General features: G+C 36.9%; 1 protein-coding gene across 4 annotated transcripts in view; it reads right to left on the bottom strand.

The window, feature by feature from the left end:
- Positions 1–24,160, bottom strand: part of KCNIP4 (potassium voltage-gated channel interacting protein 4) — a 460,551-nt gene that overhangs the window by 394,242 nt on the left and 42,149 nt on the right. Inside the window, exons 1-2 of one of the 4 annotated variants that reach the window (XM_049795520.1) lie at positions 23,522–23,615; positions 23,019–23,167 (exon numbers count right to left, since the gene is read on the bottom strand). The exons of 2 other annotated variants lie outside the window; for them this stretch is intronic. In XM_049795520.1, the coding sequence (XP_049651477.1) occupies positions 23,019–23,167; positions 23,522–23,568 (196 nt within the window). In that variant the 5' untranslated portion in view covers positions 23,569–23,615. Of the gene's footprint in view, positions 1–23,018; positions 23,168–23,521; positions 23,616–24,160 lie in introns of those variants that run through there. One more of the 4 variants, XM_049795536.1, reaches the window with a different exon arrangement.

Genomic DNA, 24,160 nt, shown 5'->3' with positions numbered 1-24,160 from the left:
TATTTTTAAGAGAGAAATTATTAAATAAGTAACTACTCCATAACAGGTTATCATACAATACAGAAAGAAGAGCCATTAAAAGATGAAGCTAGTAATAGATTACTACCACATTTATTAGTTTTTGTTTCCAACAGATTTCATCAGTCCTATTGCTCCTGTGTATTCCACAGCACCCTACAAAAGCACAATAGCTAACAAAGCACTCGAAAGAATCTCCATGTTTTTGTTATTGTCATCGTTTCTGTTTTACCACTAGGTGGTGATAGCTCCACACAGATCGGCTTCTAGTCTGGTAAAATAAGTGTAAACTGAAACCGGACAGTACAGTTTTACATAAAATTTAAAGGTGCTCTCTGCACTAAAAAGATGAACAGTTAATCCTTTTAACTGTATAAATCGCTGTGGCAAAGACTCACCTGCTCCAGTTGCATCCTTCCACTCTCTTCTCCCTTAAAACACTCATAGCTGCCTCGAAAAAACCTCTTTGCAGATCATTGACTCAAAACAGCCTTTCACCTGGTTTCTGGCTGAGTCACACAGCCCTTGTATGCCCTATAGTCTTGTTGTAGCAGATGCTTCTAAAAACTCGTGACAGCTCTATCTTTAAATCCTCTTTCCACAGCACTATTTGTAAGGCTGCTTCCAGAAGTCTATTAAAGCCCTCAAAGGTGAGGCTGCCACATTTTATTTGCCTCAAACTCCCCTCTAGATTCCTAGGGCAATTGAAATACATTGCTTTTAAATAATACCCGCTTCACTGCGCCTTTTATCAGAATAAACCGTCAAGTCACAACTTTGCCCCAAGACGATTCAGCCACACAACCTAATCCTGAGTCCCGCTATCCACAAGTAGCTAAGCAAAGTTCAGGTGGAGTCACTTCTACTGAAAGGCTTGCCCCCCCAGCGGGTACCTTGGGCACACCTGTGCTCCATTCTCCTCCCTGGATGCAGCTGTAAAACACTGCTTGGTTTGTGTGCAGATGGGATTTATTATCTAACTCTTATTGCAAAGAGACCTACCTGCAGAACTTTTCTATCCGGTTTTAAAAATCGTCTTTTGCATTTTGGTTACAACAAACGTTTTGCATTTGTGTGAAGCTGCTTTTGCTGTTAATATTCCTGCCTGATACATTGCTAGTGACGGCTGCACCCAATTCCTACAAAACCCCGCGCACGGTGAGGCTGCAACCCCATCTTCCAGTGTGCTCCCTGTAGCCCCTACAATGGATCATTTCCTTCAGTACCTGCACCCGTATAAGTCTACACCATACTTGCTCAGTACTAGGTATTTTATAAACTGCATTAGAAGTTGTATCTGGATGCAGTCCAGCTACTGAAAGCATAAAAAGCTGAAAATATGGGGGGGAAAAGCATGGCTTCTCTATTTTCATATTGCTTACAACTGTAATAATAGATGATGCCTCTGAAACATGATTATGCTTTTGGTATGAGTAGGAACAAGTTACATTAATTTGTTTCTCAGCAGGTTTATATCTGAATAGCTGGTTGGTTTTAATTACATTCCCAAATATAATACTATATATATTAAAGGAAAATGAGTAATACAACAAAACCATAAAAAATATAAATCAATATATCTATCTCCAGCATCATCATACTTTACTGCACCAGTGAGAATACTCAAAGCTTTATGAAGGTGAAAGAGCAATGCTAGGACTATCTGGTAGAATTTCGTACAGAAATTTATTAGTGGAGGGGAGTTGCATGGTAAGGGTAAAGACAAAACAAATCACAGAAGATACATGATAGGGAAAACAAAGAAAAAGGACTGAGTGAGTCCGTATTTCCTTTGTATGACATCAACCTTTGCTTGAATGTCTGCATGTAAGTTATTTGTTAACTTAACATCTTTTCTAGCAAACTTGTCTCTCACTCACACCCAATTGCTGCCCTGTAGTTTATAGCCCAGGGCGCATAAACAGTTTGGAATGAACTGGGTAAGTATAATTTATGTCAAGGAAATAGGGAAGAAGGATATAACAGGTATCTTAGTTAACAGCATGGCTTAAATAGGTTTCAAACTGAAGCAGAGAAACTTCTACTTAAACAAGAAGCAATCCAACATAAAAAATCAATAGGAAATCAGAGTTACAAAGCAGTAAAATACATGGGCCATTCCCCAAAATGGATAGGCTTTCTCACTAGACAGCGAAATATCCCATGCTGTTCTCAAGCCTGCATCAGACCATCACCCTAAAGAGCACATAAGAGAATGATAAACTCATGAAAAAAAGAAAACAAACCCAAACCCTTGATTAAAAAACTTCATCACCTAAAAGCCCGCTCTTTCTCAAGTAACCTGTAAAATCATCTGACAGTTCTTAACGCTTTGCTGTCTGTTCCACCTTGCCCCAGGGTCCAAGCTGGTGCCTCTTCCATGATCTGAGCTACAGGGCATGAGTTGTACAGTACCAGTGTGCCACAACATGTTCAGCCTCTCAGCCCTTCCACCTGGCTTCAAAAATGGAACAGACGTGGACTCTAAGCTAGCAGCAGCTCAAGACCTTGGCCCCAATTCTGTCCTGCAGCAAGGAATTCCATGGATTAATTATGGCTTGTAGAAGAACAAAATAAAAAAACAACAGCAGTAAGAAAATCCAACCCACAAGTCAGGCTTGTATTAAAAAAAAAAAAAAAAAAAAAAAGGCACAAAGTCAAATCTGTGCTTAATCTGTTTCCTTTCAATTTATAGATATTCTTCTTGGCCTTGTATTGGTCTAAACCCCACTGAAGTTAATGCAACAAATCTTGCCGGTGGCAAAGTTAAACTCTCTAAAGAAGGAGAAAATAGAAACGCTCAACACAGGTCTGCACCATTGAGCACCTGGTCCAGTCTCTAGTATCTCTTAGTAATCCTCAGTCGTAGAAGAGCTACTCGATAGTATTGGGATTCCCAGGCAAGCTTTCCACACAGCTAACCATTTTCACTGGACATGTTTCTGCTGCATTTTTATAGGATCCTGTTTCAGGGAGGAAGTTTATGTTGCTGTCTTTTTTGTTACCACCTGCCATGCTCCCTCACTTCATTTCCAAAGAGAAATACGGGCCGAGTCTCATTCCTTCAGGCTGCAAGAAATATCACCTGCTTTTCTGAGCTGGTATGATACGGATTTTCTTCCACTGAATTAAACTCACAGTACTGTCACTTAGTGTGAATGAGGAGGCAAAAAGGGCATTTTAAAACATTCAAAGCACAAAATAAATGTTTGAATAATATTCTCAAATGCTGTTTCAAAAAAAAAAAAAAAAAGGACAGAAAATAATAATAACCTCAGGCACTGTCCTCAGTGAACTACAAAGTATAAATAGCTCAGCTGAAAGCAGAACAAAAGTTGGTTTGTGCTATCATGCAGCTGAGCCAAAAATAAAGCTTCTTTGGAATTGCTTTAGAGAATCTCATAATTCTTTCAAATCTTAATACCTTAATCTTTCCTTTAACCTTTCTCCAGCTAGATAAAAGGAACTAAAATAAAGCTTCTGATTCTGAGGAACAGAATGTTTGGTATCTATTGTTGATAAACAGCAGAATACTAAGCCTTTGAACATTGCTTGACCTGTCCCATTGTATCAATCTAAAGATAGCATTTTTGTAGGTATTACATAATTTCAGTTCTAAAGTAGAAAAGTTCTCTAATAAACATTTTCCTTGGGTCATTTTTCCACAGCAAGTCATCTAAAAAAGCCAAGGCTATGAAAGAAAAGATATACTTGAATATTTTAATATTTACTTTGATTTTCAGTGGCTAAACAAGCCAAGTTCAAACCACACAAGTGACTTAAGACAGTCCCAACTAAAAAAGACTCAAAGAAAATACAATTATTCTCACTTTATTATGACCAACATCAATCATAGAAGTCCAATTTTTTCATGCTGATGATACTGCAAAATGCCACAAAAAAAAAAGAAACCAACTAGGAGCAGTCATCCCTGTCCATTATATAGCCTTCTTTCCAGTTCCCTCAACTGGGGAAAAAAAAAAAAAAAAAAAAAAAAAAAAAGTTGTATTCATTAAGTATAGTCTGAGCACTCCCCCACCCAGTGTAGCTTATTCTGAATACTTGTTGATGCTTCCAGAAGCAGAAAAAAAAAAAGTTTTTCTTTTTCTTCTGTTTCACATGATAAAACTAGAATTATAAGGGATATTTAGACTACCTTTCCTTTTGATTCCAGGAATGGTGTGTCCTTTTACCTTAAAGAATACAGTGAGTCTTTTCATTCATTAGCCATGCCTACTTTTGTCTTTATCCTTTTCCGAAACCAGATAGAAGATTCTCACTAATATGATGCCAAGATATACAGGATGTTTGTGATAAAGAATCTGATGTCTCAGAGTAAGATTATGTTAGTCCATCAAGTGCTTCAATAAGGCACAACCTGGTGGAAGATCTGATCGATTCTTAAATCAGTCACTTCCTGAACAATGCAAGGTGGAATTTATTACCAATAACAAAGAACAGTTAAACAAGACTGTCTCCTAAAAAGTCAATGTACTCATTCCTCCTCCAGAAAATACACAATGACTCAGCTTCAAACAGTGAGAAAAAGTTGATATTCCTGAAAGGGAATTTTTCAGAGGGGCCAATTCTTATTGCATTTTCAGAGTTGAAAAGATTCTCCTTTACTAAACAGTGACTAGTCCATCCTTGCTCAGAAGTAGCATGTGCAAGATTTCCATAAAAACCTCCATTTATCATCCTAAAGCTGTTGCTAAGAGATAAACAGATTGTTTCCTGTGGGAGATGGTGACATTGGAGCCACAGAGGACACCACTTACTGACATCACCCGAGGTCGACAGGGAGCCTGACCCAAATGGCGTGGAGAGAGCCTTTGAGGCGGTGGGACCTCCTGTAATGACTTGTTGAGTTGTTATAGGCCAAAAGGCACAGTATTTCTTGTTGCATTTTTAGTTTGCAGCATGATTTTTTTCCCAAGTGAATAACCTTGTCTACATGTTGTATATACTACTACTTGCTGATTTCATGGCGCTTTGAATATATGCACTGTGGTGGTGCTGCTGTAAAAAGAAAAGCAGAATAAATAAGTTATTAATCATAATTTGTATCCATTAATTTCTCCCCAAAGTCTTTGACCAGCTGGAAATCATGCCAGGGCTTTTCTGAAGATGATAAATGAACTACAGCCCCGTAAAAAAAAGGTATGGAAAAAGCAATATGTATCTAATTCATTAAGGGAGGCATTAACATCATGACAGACTCCAGTATGAAGGAGAAATATTTTTAATGCTATCTTCTGAGCATGGGAGTTCTGGTACTCCCACCACCTACTCATTACAACTGCTCCAAAACAACTTCTAAGAACATTTTTCTCTATTAGAGAAACTGACTCACATAGCTGGAAAACAAAAATCTATGCAGAACATTTTTCACCAGAAAATTATGATTTGGTTCAACCGAAAGATTTTGTGGCGCTATGTTGAAATCAGTCAAGTTTCCTCACTGTAACGAAACAAAGCCAAGTTACTCTATTTAAAGCTTTTTTCTTCTTAACACACATTTTGTACCAAACACCAATTTTCCTAGCAGTTCAAACCTGAAAAAACCCCACATTATCTTTGGGGTGCATTAAGCAGTTCTCTCAATCTCAAACCGTGCTTTCCCAGTAGTTGTGGAACAACCACCAAAACTAATAGCTGGCTGTTTGCAGAGCTCTACTCACTGGCACTAGCAATGTCGCTACTAATGTCTCAGTAATGGTAATTATATCAAAAAACGGAGGATTCCTTGGACAGTTGTCGTGGCATCTTCCTTCCAAAGCTGTAGGGAGCTAGCCAGTTTTAGGGATGACAGGAGAGAAAACGGCTTGCTCGCACTCATTGAGCAAGTGGCAGCCTGGCAGAGCTGCCACTGAGGCAGATCTCAGCAGCGATGAGCCCGAAACTCTGCGTATCCCTCTGGGAGACCCAGCCCATAGGTGAAAGAAACTCAGCTGCCAGTTCTCTCTCTTTTAAGTTCTTCAGCTGTTCGAAGCAGCCTTCCTCCCTCCCTGCGCCGGGGGGAGCTAGATGCATGCAGCTAGCTCTGAATAAGTGGTGAGGAGTTCATAATTCCCCAAAATAGCATTGTGTATAGGCAGTAGCTGTGTCTCAGAAGTAGCACAGCTCTGCTTATGTGGCATAATGCCTGCTATAGTTAGCATTGCTTAGTCAGCTAATTAGCCCAGTGAAGGTCCTACACTAGCACTCGCGTATTATTTCCCACTGCAGATTTAGCTCAGCTGCGGTATCTCTGCATAGTACATCACTGTCCAGAAAAACAGCTGGATTCCTGGTGTGTCTCTAGGGTGATGATCAAGCAGATAAATGACTAATGTATACATATATCTTTGTGGTTTGACCCACATTTCTCAAAAAAAATGTTGCTCCTAAGCTGATCGAGTGAAAGAAGAAATTCTGCCCTTAGATCACATGTTTCAGGGTAACTTCCATTTGGTGAATATTTTACCTTACATGAATCAGAACATATAATTCTACACACACACACAAATAATTACTTATTACAGCTTCAGATAATGAACTGTCGCTTTTCAACATATTTTCATAGTTTAAGACCAAATACTGCATTGGAAATCCGTCCTCACAGCAGAAGGTATAGCATATTTGAAAGAATATTTGTATTATATGATAGAAAAAAATTGAAGTGGAATGACTGAACCTTTCCAAAATATAATGATCTGATACCTTTAACTTACATAATTAATTCAAATATGGCTGCTTTATTACATGCTTTTGACACTTTATTCACTAAAATAGTAGATGATAATGATCCTAAAATATTACCTGGGGAAATTTCTCATTATCTCACCCATGTAAGTGGACATTTTTCTCCTCTAGCAATGACTACCTTATATGTAATAACTGTAACGAAAGAAACTTATGAACTCATGTGATATTTTGATTACAAATTTTTTACTTGAAAAAAAAGACTAGAAACTGCCTAAAATGACAGCATTTATTAAATTAATGAAAAATAAAGATAGCCATCTTCTCACCTGGAACTTGAGAACAGTGAAGATGAAATTAAGATAACTAAAAAATTATTAAAAAAATTCACCCAGAGGATCTCATAAAGCCTTCCTAAGTGTTTAGAAAAGCTGGTGGATTCAATGTCTCTGAAATGCAGAAGGTCCATTTCCCCACAGTCTTATCCTTAGTGAAGTAATTTATTTCTGTCACAAATAGGGTTTTAAGTGTTATTTCTCATTTGCTGGATTTTTTAATCAATTTGCGGAAGCGCATCTTACTACAAAAAGTGAAAGGCAACAAAAAACTGAGCTCAAGCTCTGCTGCGCAGCAGTGAGAGGCAAGAACAAAGGTATCTGCATTCCTCCAGGAAAGGTTAAGAGTATTTCTATAACTGACATTGAGCAAAAAGAATAAATCATTTCCTGTGCACCTCACCAAGAGCATAATGCAGTGAAAGGCAGCTAACAATCAGACCTTCTGCTCCGACAACAGATGCTACATTCTATAGTTAACTGCAACTTATTTTATGAGCTACTGAAACACACTGATATATGTCCCTGTCATGGGAAAATTCAGTAAGTTTTCAATTGTATTTCTAGTTCAGTTTGAGTTGAAGGAGATCAAACCTAAAAACTATGAGTAAGTAGGATGCAAAAACTAAGTTTGAATTTAGCTTGAAATTGCTCCAAAAAATCCCATATATATCTTGCAATTAGAAACAGGACTATGGTATCCTGCTGCTTACTGTAAACAAAAACTTAGCAACTCAGTTTGAGATCTCCTGCAGAAGCTGACTTCTTCAGCAGCTGCATGCAAGTCTATTGTGTGGACCAGTGGCTCAGAGGACAAAGCCTTGCATCAGTTTTATGTGCAGTTCCCAGATCTTCAGACTCTCCAATCCTGGTGTAAAGTGAACTGTATATTATGCAATCAATATCTGACAGCCAGGGAAAGTACAACTGTAGGTCGCTTTTAACAGTCAGTATAGATATTGTGTGAAGAAGAAGCAAGACATATGTTTATCTGAAAAAATGACCCAGAAACCAAGAATTTAATGTCTGTTTAAAAATCAGCCTCTCACTGAACTGTAGTATCTCTCATAATTGTGAAGCAGGTTCATACAAGCTGAAATAATTTATATAACACCAGCTTTACAAAACCACAGAGTTTATGATAATTTATTCTGAGACATTTAATAAGCTAAAGATTATCATTATTATTATTATTAAAAAATTACAAGACTGGAAGATAAAACAGCTGCCATTTCAAAAGTCTGATCAAAAATGGATCAATTGGCTTTATGATACTGAAGGAAGGCTCTTCTGAACTCTTTTCAAAGAGGAGATCATAACTTGTAGTTTCTAGGCAGAAAAAGAAAATAGACTAAAAAAAGTAGAAAACAGACAAGATGACTAATGAAAAGTTCAAGTTAATCTTTCATTTCCTGTGAATGAAATGGAGAAATTTTACCAACTTTGAATCTACGGCACCCTAGCGAAAGTGAAAAGACAAGTGGCAAAATAATCACGTTATCTTTACTCTTACCCCAAATTCCTTCTTTCCTGTTTTTGCAAATGATAGCGTTGACTAAAGAGAACACTAGGGGAATGGATTGAGAGCAGCCCTGCTAAGAAGGACTTGGGGGTGCTGGTGGCCGAGAAGCTCAACTTGACACAGCAATGTGCATTTGCAGCCCACAAAGGCAACTGTGTCCTGGGCTGCACCAAAAGAAGCGTGACCAGCAGGTCGAGGGAGGTGTTTCTCCCCTTCTACTCCGCTCTCACGAGACCCCACCTGCAGTACTGCGTTCAGCTCTGGGGCCCCAACATAAGAAGGACATGGACCTGTTGGAGGCCAGAGGAGGGCCCCACAGGTGTCAGGGGGCTGGAGCACCTCTCCTATGAAGACAGGCCGAGAGAGTTGGGGTTGTTCAGCCTGGAGAAGAGAAGGCTCCAGAGAGACCTTACAGCAGCCTTCCAGAACCTAAAGGGGGCCTGCAAGAAAGCCAGGGAGGGACTTTTTACAAGGGTGTGTAGCGATAGGACAAGGGGTAATGGCTTTAAACTGAAAGAGGGTAGATTTAGATTAGATGTAAGGAAGAAGTTCTTGACTGGGAGGGTGGTGAGGCACTGGAACAGGTTGCCTAGGGAGGCTGTGGATGCCCCATCCCTGGCAGTGTTCAAGGCCGGGATGGATGGGGCTTTGAGCAACCTGCTCTGGTGGAAAGAAGCGCCAGTATGGTTTTGGCCTATCTCAAAGCACTTCAGCCCCTATACAAAGAGTAGAGTCAGCAGGATCTTGCTCCTAAAAAAAATCAGAAATGCTGATGCTATTACAGAAACATGTCCTGTGTGGGTGGACCCACCAGAACCTACCAGAGAATGGTGGTTTAATGGGTAACTCCCATTAAACCCTGCCATTGCCAAGGTCCTTACAACTAACGTGGAAAAAGACGTGGTAGCAAAACCAGGCTTTGTTTCACAATACATAATTAAAGGTAACTTGCTAACAGGCTATTTTGAAGCAGTTTAAACACATTTCTGAAATACAAATGAAAGTAGGGTTTTATCCCTCACACTATACACAGAACAATAATAGCAGTTCTTGCAACTTAGTATTAATCATGTTTCATTTCATAATATGTTTGAATATGGAAAAGAGTAGTTATCGTAAAATGAGGGGAAACGGAACAGACACACTAGCTACATGTGACTGGCACGTTATTTTCAGTAAAGATTTGATATCCTAAAATATTCAAAAACATCATTTACATTTCCTAAGTGTACAAGAAAGCTGGACACTTGTACAATACACATGCTCTGCTGCCTTCTGTAGGACATACTTATTTCTCCTAAGCCATTTGCTTTTTGTGATTTATCAGCTCATTTATTGGATTCTGTCAACTTCTGGATAAAGAACTTATGGTTTGGCATTCCCAAGGCATAATCTCCTCTGCCTAATATTCAAGGGTTTACTTCAGTGCATAAACTCAATGATCTCTAAGCCAGGATCCAGGACACAGTTTAGATATTGTTTTTATATACATTTACATCCACCGATAAAAGCACAATGGTATTAACAAGGGCAACGATCCTATCTACTTGATAGTTATACAAGGACCATATGACTTTTATGAACATAAAGAACATAGAATTTCTAATTACAAGTGGGATAGTCACACTCAAAAATAATAAAATACATACGTCTGGGGGAAAAAAAAGCAATAAAATTCTCCTTTTCCATTGCAACTTTTGAGAACTTTTGAGAAGGGCATATTTTAGATATGTCTCCAGTCATGGCCATTCAGAGGAATGTTGCAGCTCCTGATCAAGAAACCAGCAGGGTTTGCCCTATCCTGAGCTGTTGTCTTCCTTCACAAGTTTTCCCTTGGGGCATTAAGCTATACAGTTTTTCTTCTGAATGCAGTTACTTGTTATCCTAACCAAATAGTTTTTGCTAGCTTTGTTTCAATATGTCCTAACAATCGCCAGGCTCAGGATCTGCGTGAAATGAATTCCAAATCAAGGTTTCCATCACTAAGCAATCCTAACACCTTTAGTCACATTTCTGTATGATCTGGAAATGGCTGTAAATACTGGAGGAATGAGTCTTTGGGTATAACATTCTATTAAATATACTTAGCAATCTAGGTGTGTCGAACAAAAGCTTAGGTACCTTTGGAGGTTTTGTCTAACCTGAAAAGATAGGACAATCCATTTCTGATTAATAGAGCACTTCTGAATATCAAAGAATATAGAATCTGGGTGCAGTTGGCTAGGTATTCAGCAAAGTCCCTGCTGGCAACTTTTGTCAGTGACAGGTTTATTTCAGGCACCAGGGAAAAACCTAATCTTGTCAGCTTCAGGACTCAAAGCACCACTATAGATATCTGGTCTATAGGATACACTGTAGATAGTTCTTAATGTCTTGTGCAATGTACACAAAATAAAGAAGTGACAAAATAAAGTTCTGAATAGGGCACAAGTAAAAATCTTTTGAACTTAACACTATAGGATATCATATGTAAGAAAAGAAATTAAGTCCAGTAAAATCCACACTATCCTGTAAGGCCCCTCTACGACTGTCAAGAAATATCCAGCCACACTGTGGATCTTCAGAGAAAATAATTAGAATGATTTCCTGATCACTTATCATCAAGATTATTCATTACTAATACTACTATCATACTTTTTGCCATATCTACACCAATACCAAAGTTCATGAGAATAAAACCCTTCTGAGGCATTCAGCTGTTTCCATAAATTTGTCTATTAATCCCCTTTAATAATGTCAGGTAGACCATTTAAATAATATCAAACTTTCCTTGCAATTCTTTCTTTTAAACTGCAGCTTTTAATGAATTGTTGCCTACTATGGCATATGAGATTTGCCAGAACAAAGTAAGGTTATACTAATGTCACTGACTGCAAAGTATTGATCTTAGTATTTACGCAGATTTGTGGAATACAAATATATCAATTGTGTATCAATTAAAATTACACTGATTAGATAGTTTATAATGGGAAAGAAAAATCGCATGTTCATATACTCAACTCTCTTTGTGCCAACACATTATCTTTATCCCATTAAAGAGCCTTATGCCATCTGTACCATCTGTGATACCAGCTGGTACATTGGTCCAAAAATATCTCGTCAATTATAGTATACTGATTAGGTTTTAGTATAGAATCAATTGTAGCTTAACTGAATTATAAAAATAAATTGGTATTATATTTTTTCTAATTCCTGTGATTTGATTTTGGTAATGAAAATTAAAAAACTTCCTGTTCTTTTCCTAAGATTTGGAGATTTCATCATTTGCTTCACATAAAATGAAGTAAATAAAGAGTTAAAGTGAGGATATGGGTTAAATAAGTTAGGTATTGGGACCTTGTTCAAAATGAGACACTAACCATTTCTAGCAAAAATCAAATAAGGAGCTCTTTTTCCCCCACATTCTCCAGAACAACTATGGCATACATTAAAATGTAACTTTACAAAGCCAACAGATGGGTGATATTTTGTTTTCCTACATAAAGATTTATCTTATTCAGTATAGAGTTATTTTTATAAAGCAAATTGATTTAAATTCCTGCCGCGATGAAACTTATGGCAAGATTCTCATTCATTTCAGCATGCCAAGATTTAACACAATTAACTGAAAAGTGTACATCCTTCGGTACCCCTTCGGTACCTTTCACACTTTGCATCTTAGGGCCTGATCCTTTGATCAATCACATTCCCCCTACTTTTAAGCAGAACTACAGGCCAAGATCAGAGATTTATGCCATAAATCCTTCACACTCGGAAATTTTGCTATATATATTAATTACATAGGAAGTATACATCAGAAGAACTGTACTGTGATCATTAATACTAACAGCATTAGTTCAGTTGCTTTCTACATATGCATTATGGTGCAACCTTTTAATGACACGATCACGTGCTATAGTTTGAACAGGATTTTCTTTTGATAAGTTAATTTAATTCATGGATATTATACCTATTTACCAAATTCAAAACTTCACTCTTTCCACATTTTGTGCCCCCATAATTTACTTATCAAGCATTATTTAAAATCTGAGCTGAAAATACAATTTTCTATGATGTTCATCACTACAGTGTCTGAGTGCTTCACAAACTTTACTATCTTTATATTCACAACATCCCTGTGAGATGAGAGGGTATTATTATATCTACTTTATGCAGAACGGAAGCACAGTAAGATTAAGATCAAAGGTATTGACTAATTTGGGCACTTGGTAGGAAACTCATGGAAGCTCATTTTCACAACACTTAATACACAGCCTTTCATAGATGTTCAAAGCCAAGTTAGAAATGCTGCAAGTGCTCAATATTCTGCAAATCAAAGCCCAAGGATTCACTCAGAAAACAAGAAACACACAGTGTCAGTCCCTAAAGTTTATCTTAACTTGACTCCTCTAACATCACATAGGAACACTGTGGCAGAAGAAATCCAGTTCTCCAGTATAAATTGACCATATGGACCTCTTTTCTTTTCTGTATCCTGTTGTGTTGACTACTTTCTAAACTGTTCAGTCAACAGCTAAGGAATTGCACTGTTGTCTTCCTTACAAGCATTTCTATAAATCTTTTCATCACTTCAGAGTTTCCATTCTGTTTACTAAAAAGCAGAGGGTTTTTTTGTTTTCAGGCAAAATTGACACCTAAGAAACTGACAGCTGCAGTAGGTTATTGTGCCCCCATATAATTCAAAGCTAGAGGGAGATGGAATAATTTCTGGGTTTACAGACATTTTCTCACAGCAGAAAATACTGAGATTCAGAAACACGAGGATCAGTTTTAAGGTATTGTAGGGACATACCGTGATGTTTTCCCTCCTCCTTCTAAGTTTGATTTTTCTCATTGGTCATTTTCCATCTCAGTTGCATCAGAAGTGGTATGAACTAAGGGAATTAGTTAAAGCAGTCAAACTATGACAGCTTGGGAAGGCAGCTTTTGTCAACTGCAGGGACTTAAGTTAATAAATTTTACCTCTCACTTGGGAAGGCAGCTTTTGTCAACTGAAGGGACTTAAGTTAAAAAATTTTACCTCTCAACCAGCAAAGACAAATACAAACCTGTGCAATGATAAACACAAACCTGTGCAAAGATAAAAACAGAGACATTTATAACAGCTCAGCTGATAGATGCTACACTCAAAAGCTGTAGTATTTTTATGGTTTTAAATATACATATACATGAGGTATAACAAGGAAGTCAGATGAAGTGATGCTAGTTATAGTCAGAGGAACTTGGTGATGTGAATTGACAGAGGTTTAAATACTATGTATTCTTGCTGTCAGTCACTCTTGCTGCAACATTCAAGACAACCTTAACCTATGCATCTGCTTAGGGCAGAAGTAGGTAATGAAACCAGCTTCGCATTTCTGTTGCCCTAGACATTGTGTTCTTGTGTTTTCAGAAATACGGGGGTTTTTACTGTTGGGAATGATGACCCCAGCTCGCCCAAGTATCTTGCTTTTGCACTCACAGGGCCAAAGAGATCACAAATTAAATGTTGTATTAGAAAAGGATTTTTAGTATTATAGGTATTAAACTTTTTCAATTTGTTCACCTACTATAATTCTTCTTTTCCCAGCCTGTGTAACAAAGAAATCAGGTTGGCCTCAGAGGTGGAAGGTTACGGAGAACAGTACAAAAAGTGCTTAGGTAGCTCAGTATTTCCAGCATCATTTTCTGTGACATATGTGAAATCAAGTATGCCTTCTGCTTTGCTACACAGTGCAGGTTTGTTGGCATTTCGTTGAGGTAATCCGCAAAATTCAGTTGCAGATGACTAATACAGTCATTGTGCCCACTAAACATTTATATGGCTCAGTGAAGAACTCCAGCTTCTTAAGGACTTTTTCTTAGTCTCTTGCACACAGAAAGGATGAATAAGAAAATGAAAGAATAACTGAGAACACATCTCCTTGCCAAGAAGATTATGCTACTCGAAGGAACAGCAGGGAGGACCCAGCAGGACGGCATCATTGCAGCAATGAAGAGCACGAAGTCCGCCCACTTACCCCTTTTGGGCTGAAAAGAGGGCAAATCTATCCTGTCAGAACTGTTGCCTGCCAGAAGAACTGTCAAGACCACACTGCAGACTCCAATGGAAACAAGCATGCAAGAAAGGTGACAGCAGCAATAAATTAAATGGTGAAAAAAAAGGCAAACAAAGCAACATGTAATTTTGTTGTTCTAGTCATTCTGGTTTATTTGTTTCTTACTGTTTTTCCCTCCCTTCTTCTGCCCTAACTTTCCACTTCTAAAATATGTTGGTTTTCCTTTTAATTTGATCTTTGGTGAAAAGTTATCCAGTCATAATGCTTCACCATGCCAAAAAATAAAATAAAAAAAGGAAAAAAGCTGGCTTTGCATACTTTAAAGAAGCTGTTTCTGACAGTTTACTTGATCTGCAGTAGAAGTGCTCCTTCTAGTTGCAGGATTTTTTCCAGGGACAGATGCTTGCAAACACAGTTGTGTTATACTGCACTAATATTCAGTACACTTCAGTAAACAAAATGCAGATATCGTTAACCACCACAACAAATTCAGTTCTTTATGGGCCATACCATTTATAAAAAGACATTCAGAGCTATCATTTAATCTGGAACACTCTCAATATATTTAGCCATTTAAATTGCTGGAATAATGCCCAGATGGAAAGTGGCAAGATATTTAAAGATTGATTCCATTTTCTAAGTATGCCATGAATATAAAAGTCCTTCCACTTAATCTAATACACTTCTTTGGCCTATTAGTTTTTGATTGATAGAATGTTTTGAAATAAAAAAGCAGCAGTTGGCAGACACAGCAGAAATCAAAGATACTGTGAGTACAGAGACTAAATAGAAGTATATATTGGTTTCATAAAGGATATATCTGAGTTTCCCAAAAGTGGTGATCCTCTACATTTATTATATTCCAAACCTTTGATTGTTAGAATTTGATTTTTAAGTAACAGGTTTTCAATCAATTGTTTTGTGTTGGTTTTGCTGTTTTTTTTAATGAGGCACTGACCTTTGTACAACAATGAAGGAAAATTTTGGGAAACAAAATTAGACATTAGATTTTCAAATGGAGGGTCAGAACTTCACAGTTTGCTTTCATGTTCAGGGCATGGAGTTTCTATATTGTATTGCAATGGATCATTTTTAAATATCTACATGGTATTGAAGCAGTAACTCCAATTCTACTAGAGAAATAAGGAGAATTAGGGAAACAATTATATTTCTGATATAACTAGCTGATTAAAGAGCAGTTAATCAGCTATTCCTTTTATTCTTTGGCCAAATTCAAGAAGATGCTAGGATTGTTTTTCCTAACAGTTTAAACTGATTGAAGAATAAGGTGATCATTGGTAAGTAGGATTAATGATCTCAATGGAAAAATAAAATTTCATTATGCAGAGTCCAGAGTGACATCCCTGGAAAGGTTCCAGTCAGCCTGATGGTTCCTCATGCTTTTTATATGAAAAGAAAACATTCACTACGATTAATCAAAAACTAAATGGTTAATAAAAAGGGTCTATTCAAAGCTCTTAATTAGAGCCAGTTTAAAACTGTGCACTGTCTCTTAGGAAGCTTATGCCAACTGCTTGGTGCCAACACTGGTCAGTAGGCAAAGAAAGAGAAGAGAAGCAAAGGGCAAAAGAAGCTTGGGAGTTCAACATGCTCTTCTGTAAACGTAGAATTTTTAGGCAGCAATCTGGCATGAGTTAATGCTTCATCCTCCAATATCATGTCCCTCCTACTAACTGCAATGCTGGTTGCCACCTACAAAGGTGGCAATTGTGGGAGACCATAAAAATCCGTTCTGACAAGAAGGAAACAAACCTCCAAGAGAAAAGGAGAAACACACCTTGTTGTGTAATTTTTATATAGCTAGGGAATCATAAAGCAGAAACTCCATAAAGTCATATACTCATTTATCTGGGCCATGTTCTCAGGGGTTAACTGTGGAGCATATTTAATCCTTTGAATGTCAAACCCCGAGGAAATCTAATTCCCATGAAATATCCTTCTCCTTACAAGCACATTCACTCTAAGGAGAACTGACTTCATAATCTGCACTTTGCAACTTGCTATCTTTGTATTAAGCATCTTTAAAAACTCAGTTATGGATAATACTTTTATAGGCACAAATAACTGTTTCAAGGGCAGGGATGAATTCTGCCCACACTGTAAACTAGTGGTTATTGCAAGATTTGTGCAATTTTATTTTTAAATTTGGAAATGTTTAAAAACCTTACATGTAGAGAGTAAAGCAGCAAGGTCTTCTGTCATGTCTGTGGTCTCTAAGTATTAATTCTAAAATTTTAAGTAGCATTAAAAGCTTCAGAAGATATATGTTCTTTTTTTTTCCTAAGAGAAATATAGGAGAGTGATTATTAAACCTTCTCGAGCCAAAAATGATGCTAAATAATTTTATACATAATTACAAAAGTGTGTGTTAGAGCCTCACATTTTCATTAGCTACATGCATTGCTCAATTTAGCAAGTCTGTACACAAATACACAGTAAAAGCCCTTTCCAAAACATTAATCACTCTGGAATAATCACTCTGGAATGATTCTATGTTGTGAGAATCAATGTTTTTTCAATTCCCCTTTTAATGACGTGAAAGTTAACAAACATTCCTGCATAATACACTTTCCTGTTAATTTATGCCATTAACTATTACTGATACCCTGAAGAGAGTATTAGAAGTCTTATTGAGATTAGATCACTCTGTGCTACAAATTTAAAAGAAAATTACATTCACCAGGGAGAGCCTCTAATTTTATTGCCATAATTTGTCTTTCAGAGTTAGAATTTGGCAAGAAGGGAACAAACTACAAGGTTCCCCCTTTTGCCAGGTCTCTTAATACAAACTCCTTTGTCTGAGATTATAATCGGTGAATAGGCTTTGGTGGAAAGCAAACAAAAATATTAAAAATAGATCATTTTCCCTTACTTTTTTTCCTTTTTTTTTCACCATGTTTTATTAGCATCTTTTAAACAATACCTTCATACCTAGTAAATATGTACAACTACATCTCTATTCTAATTTGTAGAACTATTTAGCTAAGAGTAGTGTCCTATATTGGTTTCAGGGAAAAAATCTGAAATAAATAAAAAAGCTTATTACTGCAACACTTTTACAAATAAATGGAATATATCCACATTTTCCATCCAGTTCAGTGACTTGAAAAGATAAGTATATACAATGTATGCAGTATGTGTTCAGAAGGTGAAATTTTTGTAACCTAAAATGGATCATTTGCACAGTGAGCCAGAAGGTATAAGGCACCACAAAACCTTGACGTATTAGAGATGAATAAGAAAACAGTGTAATTCCATTGTAATAAAAGAAATACCTAAAGCAATACTGAGCAATGTTCATCTTCTCTGAAAAATGTTATTAAAAGACACAAAGTGAATAAGGTTTTAATCCCGTAACTTTTCCTGGGTTTAGTAGCTAGCTTAAGATTAACATGTACACCAAGAGCACTGTCATCAAATTGTAAAACATTTTCATAAATATTTCAAATAGATGAAACGGGCTAAACATTGTTCATTTTGAATTCCCAAGTAAATGTCTCTTCTTGTAGTTTTTACAAAATAAAGATTTCTGTGCTGCCTAAAACCATGAAAAGTTCAATTTTTAAATGGATTTCTGTGTTTGTCTTCAGAGCATAGAATCTCAGATATGTTTATACGTGTAATAACAGGCTACAAAGCCTGCTTATTGAGCATTCAGGAAAGATTTCATAGTATATGGTATAATTATTTGCCGGTTGACCATCTAGAATGGAAAGGAGAAGAGGGTCTGTCAAGGGACATGGTCCTTGGTCTCTTTCTCTTTCTCCCACCTTTCCTTCCCTTCCTCCATCTCCCTCTCTCTTTCTTCTTCTCTTATAGGCTTTCAGACTCAAAATAGCAAATTCATGTGAAATTCAGTTCTATAGGCACATAAGACAAACTTTTCCTAGTGCCCATGTGAAGTTCTGTGAAGTCCTCTCATGATGTCAATTTGTAAATTCAATAGAAACCCAACATTGCTCAAAGCATCTGTGAGAAAACGGGGGGAAAAAAATCCTAGGAAAACTACATGAAGTAGTTTGACATGTCATGAAAGTAAAAAACGACACATCTGACAGGTCATAAAAATTCAATTATTGGACAAGTTAAGATCTGAACAGTATATCAGCAATCCTTTAAGAGAGGACTGTTAGTGAAGAGTAGCTACTGGGACAAGGGAATGAACACAGGAGGATATGCTATTCCTGACACTGGATATCTGTTATTTATTGTTGTTGTCTGTCATTTTTATCTACGCCATTTATTTCACGTTCTTCCTGTAGGGAAGGGTAACTAGGACCAGGCAGATTTCAGTAACTGTCACTCCATGCACAAGCAAACAAAAATAAGATGCTTTTGCTTGAGTAACAAAGTTAGGAAACAACTCTTGTCTCCTAATTAGTAGTCATAATAGTTTCTAATTAAAGCAGTTGAGGGCTTTAATAGTGGATTACAAACCCCGTATGTAATCCTGCTGTCATCTCTGTCTACCTTTCAGGTTGTCTTTGTCTCATTGCTTCACTGCTGAATAGAAAAGGGGTACAAACAGGCACACAAGAATTAATGTTGAGAGACATTGGACGAATGTTTTAGTCCAAAGGATCTGTGTTCAATATTAATAAATGTTCCTGTTAATTTTGAACAACTGGGAGGAAAATCTCTTTTCAGGGTCTAAGAAGTGACTGGATTTCAAAGTAATGCTCAACATACTTGCATAGGAGAAGAAAAGGCAAATGGACCACAGGGGACAAACTATTATCCTATTCACAAAAAGTCCATATATAAAAAAACAATACTGACAAACTCAGCAGGAATTTTTTGAATTATCCAAGGTCTGAGAGTATATGAAGTACCTAGGGAGAGCAGAACGTTTAACAAGTTCTCAAATAACTTGGGTTATTTTTTCTTTAAATATTTTGTCAAATGTACTATTTGACAGGGAAATATACACACATTGATTGACAGCTTGGAATTATTCCTAAATAATTCATATCTCAACTCATAAATACGTGGCTTAAGGAAATGCAAACAACGTAAAAAGTTTATAAATAAACAGATGATAATCCATAATATTTTTAGCAGCATGTAATGCAGAGTCAGCAGCACAATTCCTCCAAATTTATCTTTGTGACAGACAACTTGTCCACTTGGTGTCTCTCATTTGCATTTTATAAAATCCGCAGCAGAATGTATATTCATGGCATTGAATGGTGGGGAACAACTCATAACTGCCCTAGGTTAACTGAGTAGGTTGCCAATTTAGTGAGGAGGTACTTCAGGGCTGCTCATTTTTGAAAGTGAAACCCCCCAGTTTTTCAACACATGCTTTGCACTTGGGTCCAGAGCTTACTGCAGTATTGAGCTCTCACTGTTGTATACCTGGCAGTAGTGACAGTCTGTTCCTCTAGCCTTAGTTACAAGATATTTGCTCTCCAAAAATACTGTGTGAGGGAATTAGTCAATTACAGAGCCTTGAGCGCTGACTAAAATAGTGTCTTTAGTGTGGAATAATTTCCCATTGACACCTATGTTATTCCATTTACTTTTCTTTGAAATACAATGAGGCTCAATGAGGCTTTTTTTTTTTTTTAATTCTCTTGTTCTTCCTTTGGAGCAATCACTACCGCATTAAAGGCATGCTGTTTAAATACTGTATGGAAAAGGGTTTAATGTAATTATCTTTCCAGTATGTATGCTGTAACATTCTTCTTATTTCAATGAGAGATGTTGAAGTGGGAAGAGCAGGAAGACATCCCCAGTGACAAAACATTCTAAGGTTTTATAATACGAGTGAAGATTATTCATTCTGAAAATAGAGTTAAATCACCTGAACACTGCAGTGAATCAAATATTTATTTCCCTGCTCCAAATTCATAAATGGAAATCGTCTCTGAAAGTCTAATTAATTCTATAAAGTTAAAACATGTTGACAAACTCAGTTTCAAGATCATACAAATAAACTAAAGTATGAAAAAAAATGTGCAGAAATAATCTCTGTTTTAAAAGAATGATCAAATATGCATTACTTTGCAGTATTTACAGCTACAAACTGTTATAACGGCAGTGAATTACCAAATAATTCAGTATTTAGAGTTTTCATTATTTTTTAAAAATAGGAACAAAAACATTTCAGTTGTTTTTTAAGTACTAAACTACAAGCTTTAACTGCCTTATGACTACTTTTATACCACTTTACTAGCATAAGGTAGCTTAAGACAACCAACGGGGAATCTGATTTGTGTAAAAGAATACCTAAGTGGGAATAAGCCACCACAACATCATTTGCAAGCCCACCTTCATTCTGCCAATAGAAAACAGCAAGTATTGATCAAGTACCTCGGTAGTCAGGTGCTCTGTAGCTACCACAGCACTGTCATGGGTACTAGGAGGAAGGTTAAATTACAGCAGACTTAACTTATTCCAGAGAATGGATGAGCACCTCCATGGCCAAGCCTAGGGGAGTTCAGAAATGCCCCACTTGTCTAGATGTATGAAATCTTACCTAGCTGTGGCTCAGGAACTCAGTGGGATATGCCATATATAACTTGTGTTACAGATGTCAGTAGACTCTAGTACTGAAGTCCAAGAAAACCTATTCGGCCAGTGAGGTCACCTTGGACAACAGAACAGTGCTGAAGAAAGTACATCAGGACATCAGTCTTCTTGATCCTGATAAATATTCAAAGGTTCTTGTAAAGGTATCCCTATGGGAATATGCTTTCTATAATTTCGTACTAGATAAAGCAAAATTAATAGCTTCATTTTCAGTTAACTATGTGTTCGATTCTGATTTTGTCTCTGTTGGAGTAACCCAGAGTAACTGAGCCTGATTTTACTGTGATTCATATATCTGCTAATTCAATTTACCAAGATAAAATAAATCCTTAATTCTATCATGACTTATTGACTGTTTAAAGACCCTTTCCACAGGTGCAAATTATTAGCCAGTTTAAAGGTACTGAAGAATCAGACCTATTAACTTCAGTACAAGTTGCTTTAGATTCACACACCATTTTTAGAGAGCTGATTCCTTAGGCCTACTGAGATGGCTGATAAATAACCCAATGAAAAAAAATAATTCTAAAATTCCCATGAACAAAACGACGAAAGTTTTGAAAGTGTTACAGCAAATTCATTCTTGCTTCATTAGCTCCAGTACCAATACAAAAAATAAATGAAAGTCCAGAGAATTACAGGTACAAACTTATACAGTAATCAGAAATCAAACATGTATTCAGCAAACCATAATATGCATGGTGATTAAAGCAGCCATTTGTTGGAAATATTACCCTAAAGCTTTAAAAATGAGTGGCCAAGAATAGCTAAATGATTATGTTTAGATTAAAAAGCATATCAAACACTTGTTTACTTGGATAATACAGGGATATGGGCAGTTTAAAACCAGAGGTAGGCTGTATTTAATGAGCTCATTGTTTCTAAATGCTGAAACTAAGCTACTAGAGCATATCCTTTAAAGTAAATGTGTAAATAAAATAATATATCAGTCAGGTTACGGTGACTTAGTTCTTCATGACAAAACAATTTCACACATTTTCTTCATTCTTTTTGACACAAATTCAATATACTGAGGACCTGGGGTTTTTATTGTCATAAACTGTGTGCAAGGGGATGAAAAATGCTGCCAAATCACAGAAGGATTGTTTGGGGCAGTGTTTCTTGTTTTGTTTTTACATGACGTTGCAAAGTACAAATATGATGGTAAAAAGAGGAATCAGTGCTGAATAAAATCCTTAACTGTGTTCATGTTCCTGAGGAAAATAATGTGAAGCAGATTAACCATCACTTGCAGGATGGTTGCCGTTTAATTTATTATTCATAAAAGAGTTAGACTTTCAATGGGTGAGATATTTCACAGCCAAATTCCAATTTAAAAAGAAGCATTTCTTTCAGTATTTATTAATAAATACAGTACATAGCATCATTATGTATAAAAGTGACAGGATGTTACCTTTCTCCATTTCCTCAAAGACAAAGGGATTGATAATGTAATTTGCATGTAAATATACTCTGACAGTGATCAAAAGAGGGTTTACTCATCAAAACAGATTTTTGGGTTGGGCCCTGATAAATTGATATATTTAATTGCTGGGATTTTACATTTATTCATTTATCTTCGGATTGAAGGATTTATTATTTTCTGCAGACCTTTTCTGCAGACCATGTATTTTGATGTGCTGCAAAATGAATGCTCATGCAGTACAATTATTTATATCACATTATGATAAAACACCTTCAATCAAAGCTGTACCATTTTTAATCTCTTTGCACAATAGACCCAAGACAGCAGAGACTTTTTGTACCTGTAACTTGACTGATGCTAAATTCAGTAATACCACTGTATCAGAATTCTTGGAAAGACAACAATTTCTCCTACACTAAAAATTTCAATAGGAAAGGTACCTTTAGTGCTCAAACTTTTCCAGGCAAAAATTCGCTTTATCAAGCAGCAATTCCTAAGCAATTTCTGGCAGCTTGCAGGCTTCTGATGATACTGTTGCAAATCTTCATTCTCTTCGTGTGTTTTCTTCTCAGGGGCTAACACTTCCATCCTAAACAAAAACTTAACCTTTAGTTGTCCTGAAGGATATATACACAACTTAAATCCATAGACTGGGTGTAAGGGAGATGGGGGGAGAAGGGAGGACATGGACTGGGGATAAAGGGAAAGGCTTTAGGATCTCATTAACTAGTATTCTTAGCTCCTACATTCTCAGTATTAATTAACGTAAATGGAATTACTGTATTCATATTCTTTTGAATTATTTATCTGGAACATTAATGTATTTGTAAAAAATACAGATGGGGAAAAATATTTTATCTACCGTTTTAAAAAACTTCGATTTTACTTAAATGATACAAATTATATAACATCTTTAGATGGTAAATAAATATTTACCTCTTACCTTAGTCGGTTGTTTACGTAAAGGAAATAATGTAATCCTCTATGCATGAACCTATTATCCTTCCTATCTTAGCTTGCCTTACATCAGTGTCATAGAGCAGAGCTGCATTCCTCTAGCTGTTCTTGAAAGACAGCTGCTCTACCCAGAAAAGATGAATAGTTGGGTTTCTGTGCAGCCTTAATGCCACTGTCACTCAAATGCAGAAAAGCAGCTGAGCCACTTAAAGCCAGTTGTACACTTGGGGACCATTTCTCTACACTACCTTCTGATTCACACAGACAGACCAATAAGTTTCTGTACGACATTATTTTTCTTGATAGACTGCCACTTGGAAGGAGTGGGGGGCCATCAGCAACAGCCAACACCGACTAGAACGTAACCAAAGCCCTACTCCGGGGCCACAAACCCGAGAAAAGGCACCTACCCAGTGCTCCAGGACTTTCACGCTACTCCAAGGTCATGCAAGAGTCCTAAACAGCATTCCCGTTTGCTCCTCAGCGAGCTCCAGCCTGAGATGCCAAGGAGGTGCCGCTGAGGACAGAACCAAACTGTAATCTGCAGCAGCCCTTTGACAACCAGCCATAGACTGCGCCAGGGGAGCTGCTCTAGTTACAAACAATAACTGTGCCCAGACAGGAC

This window comes from Accipiter gentilis, chromosome 3, assembly GCF_929443795.1.
Source record: "Accipiter gentilis chromosome 3, bAccGen1.1, whole genome shotgun sequence".
Lineage (NCBI taxonomy): Eukaryota > Metazoa > Chordata > Aves > Accipitriformes > Accipitridae > Astur > Astur gentilis.
The sequence above is the reverse complement of the archived record's forward strand: the minus strand, read 5'-3'. Positions and strand labels throughout refer to the sequence as shown.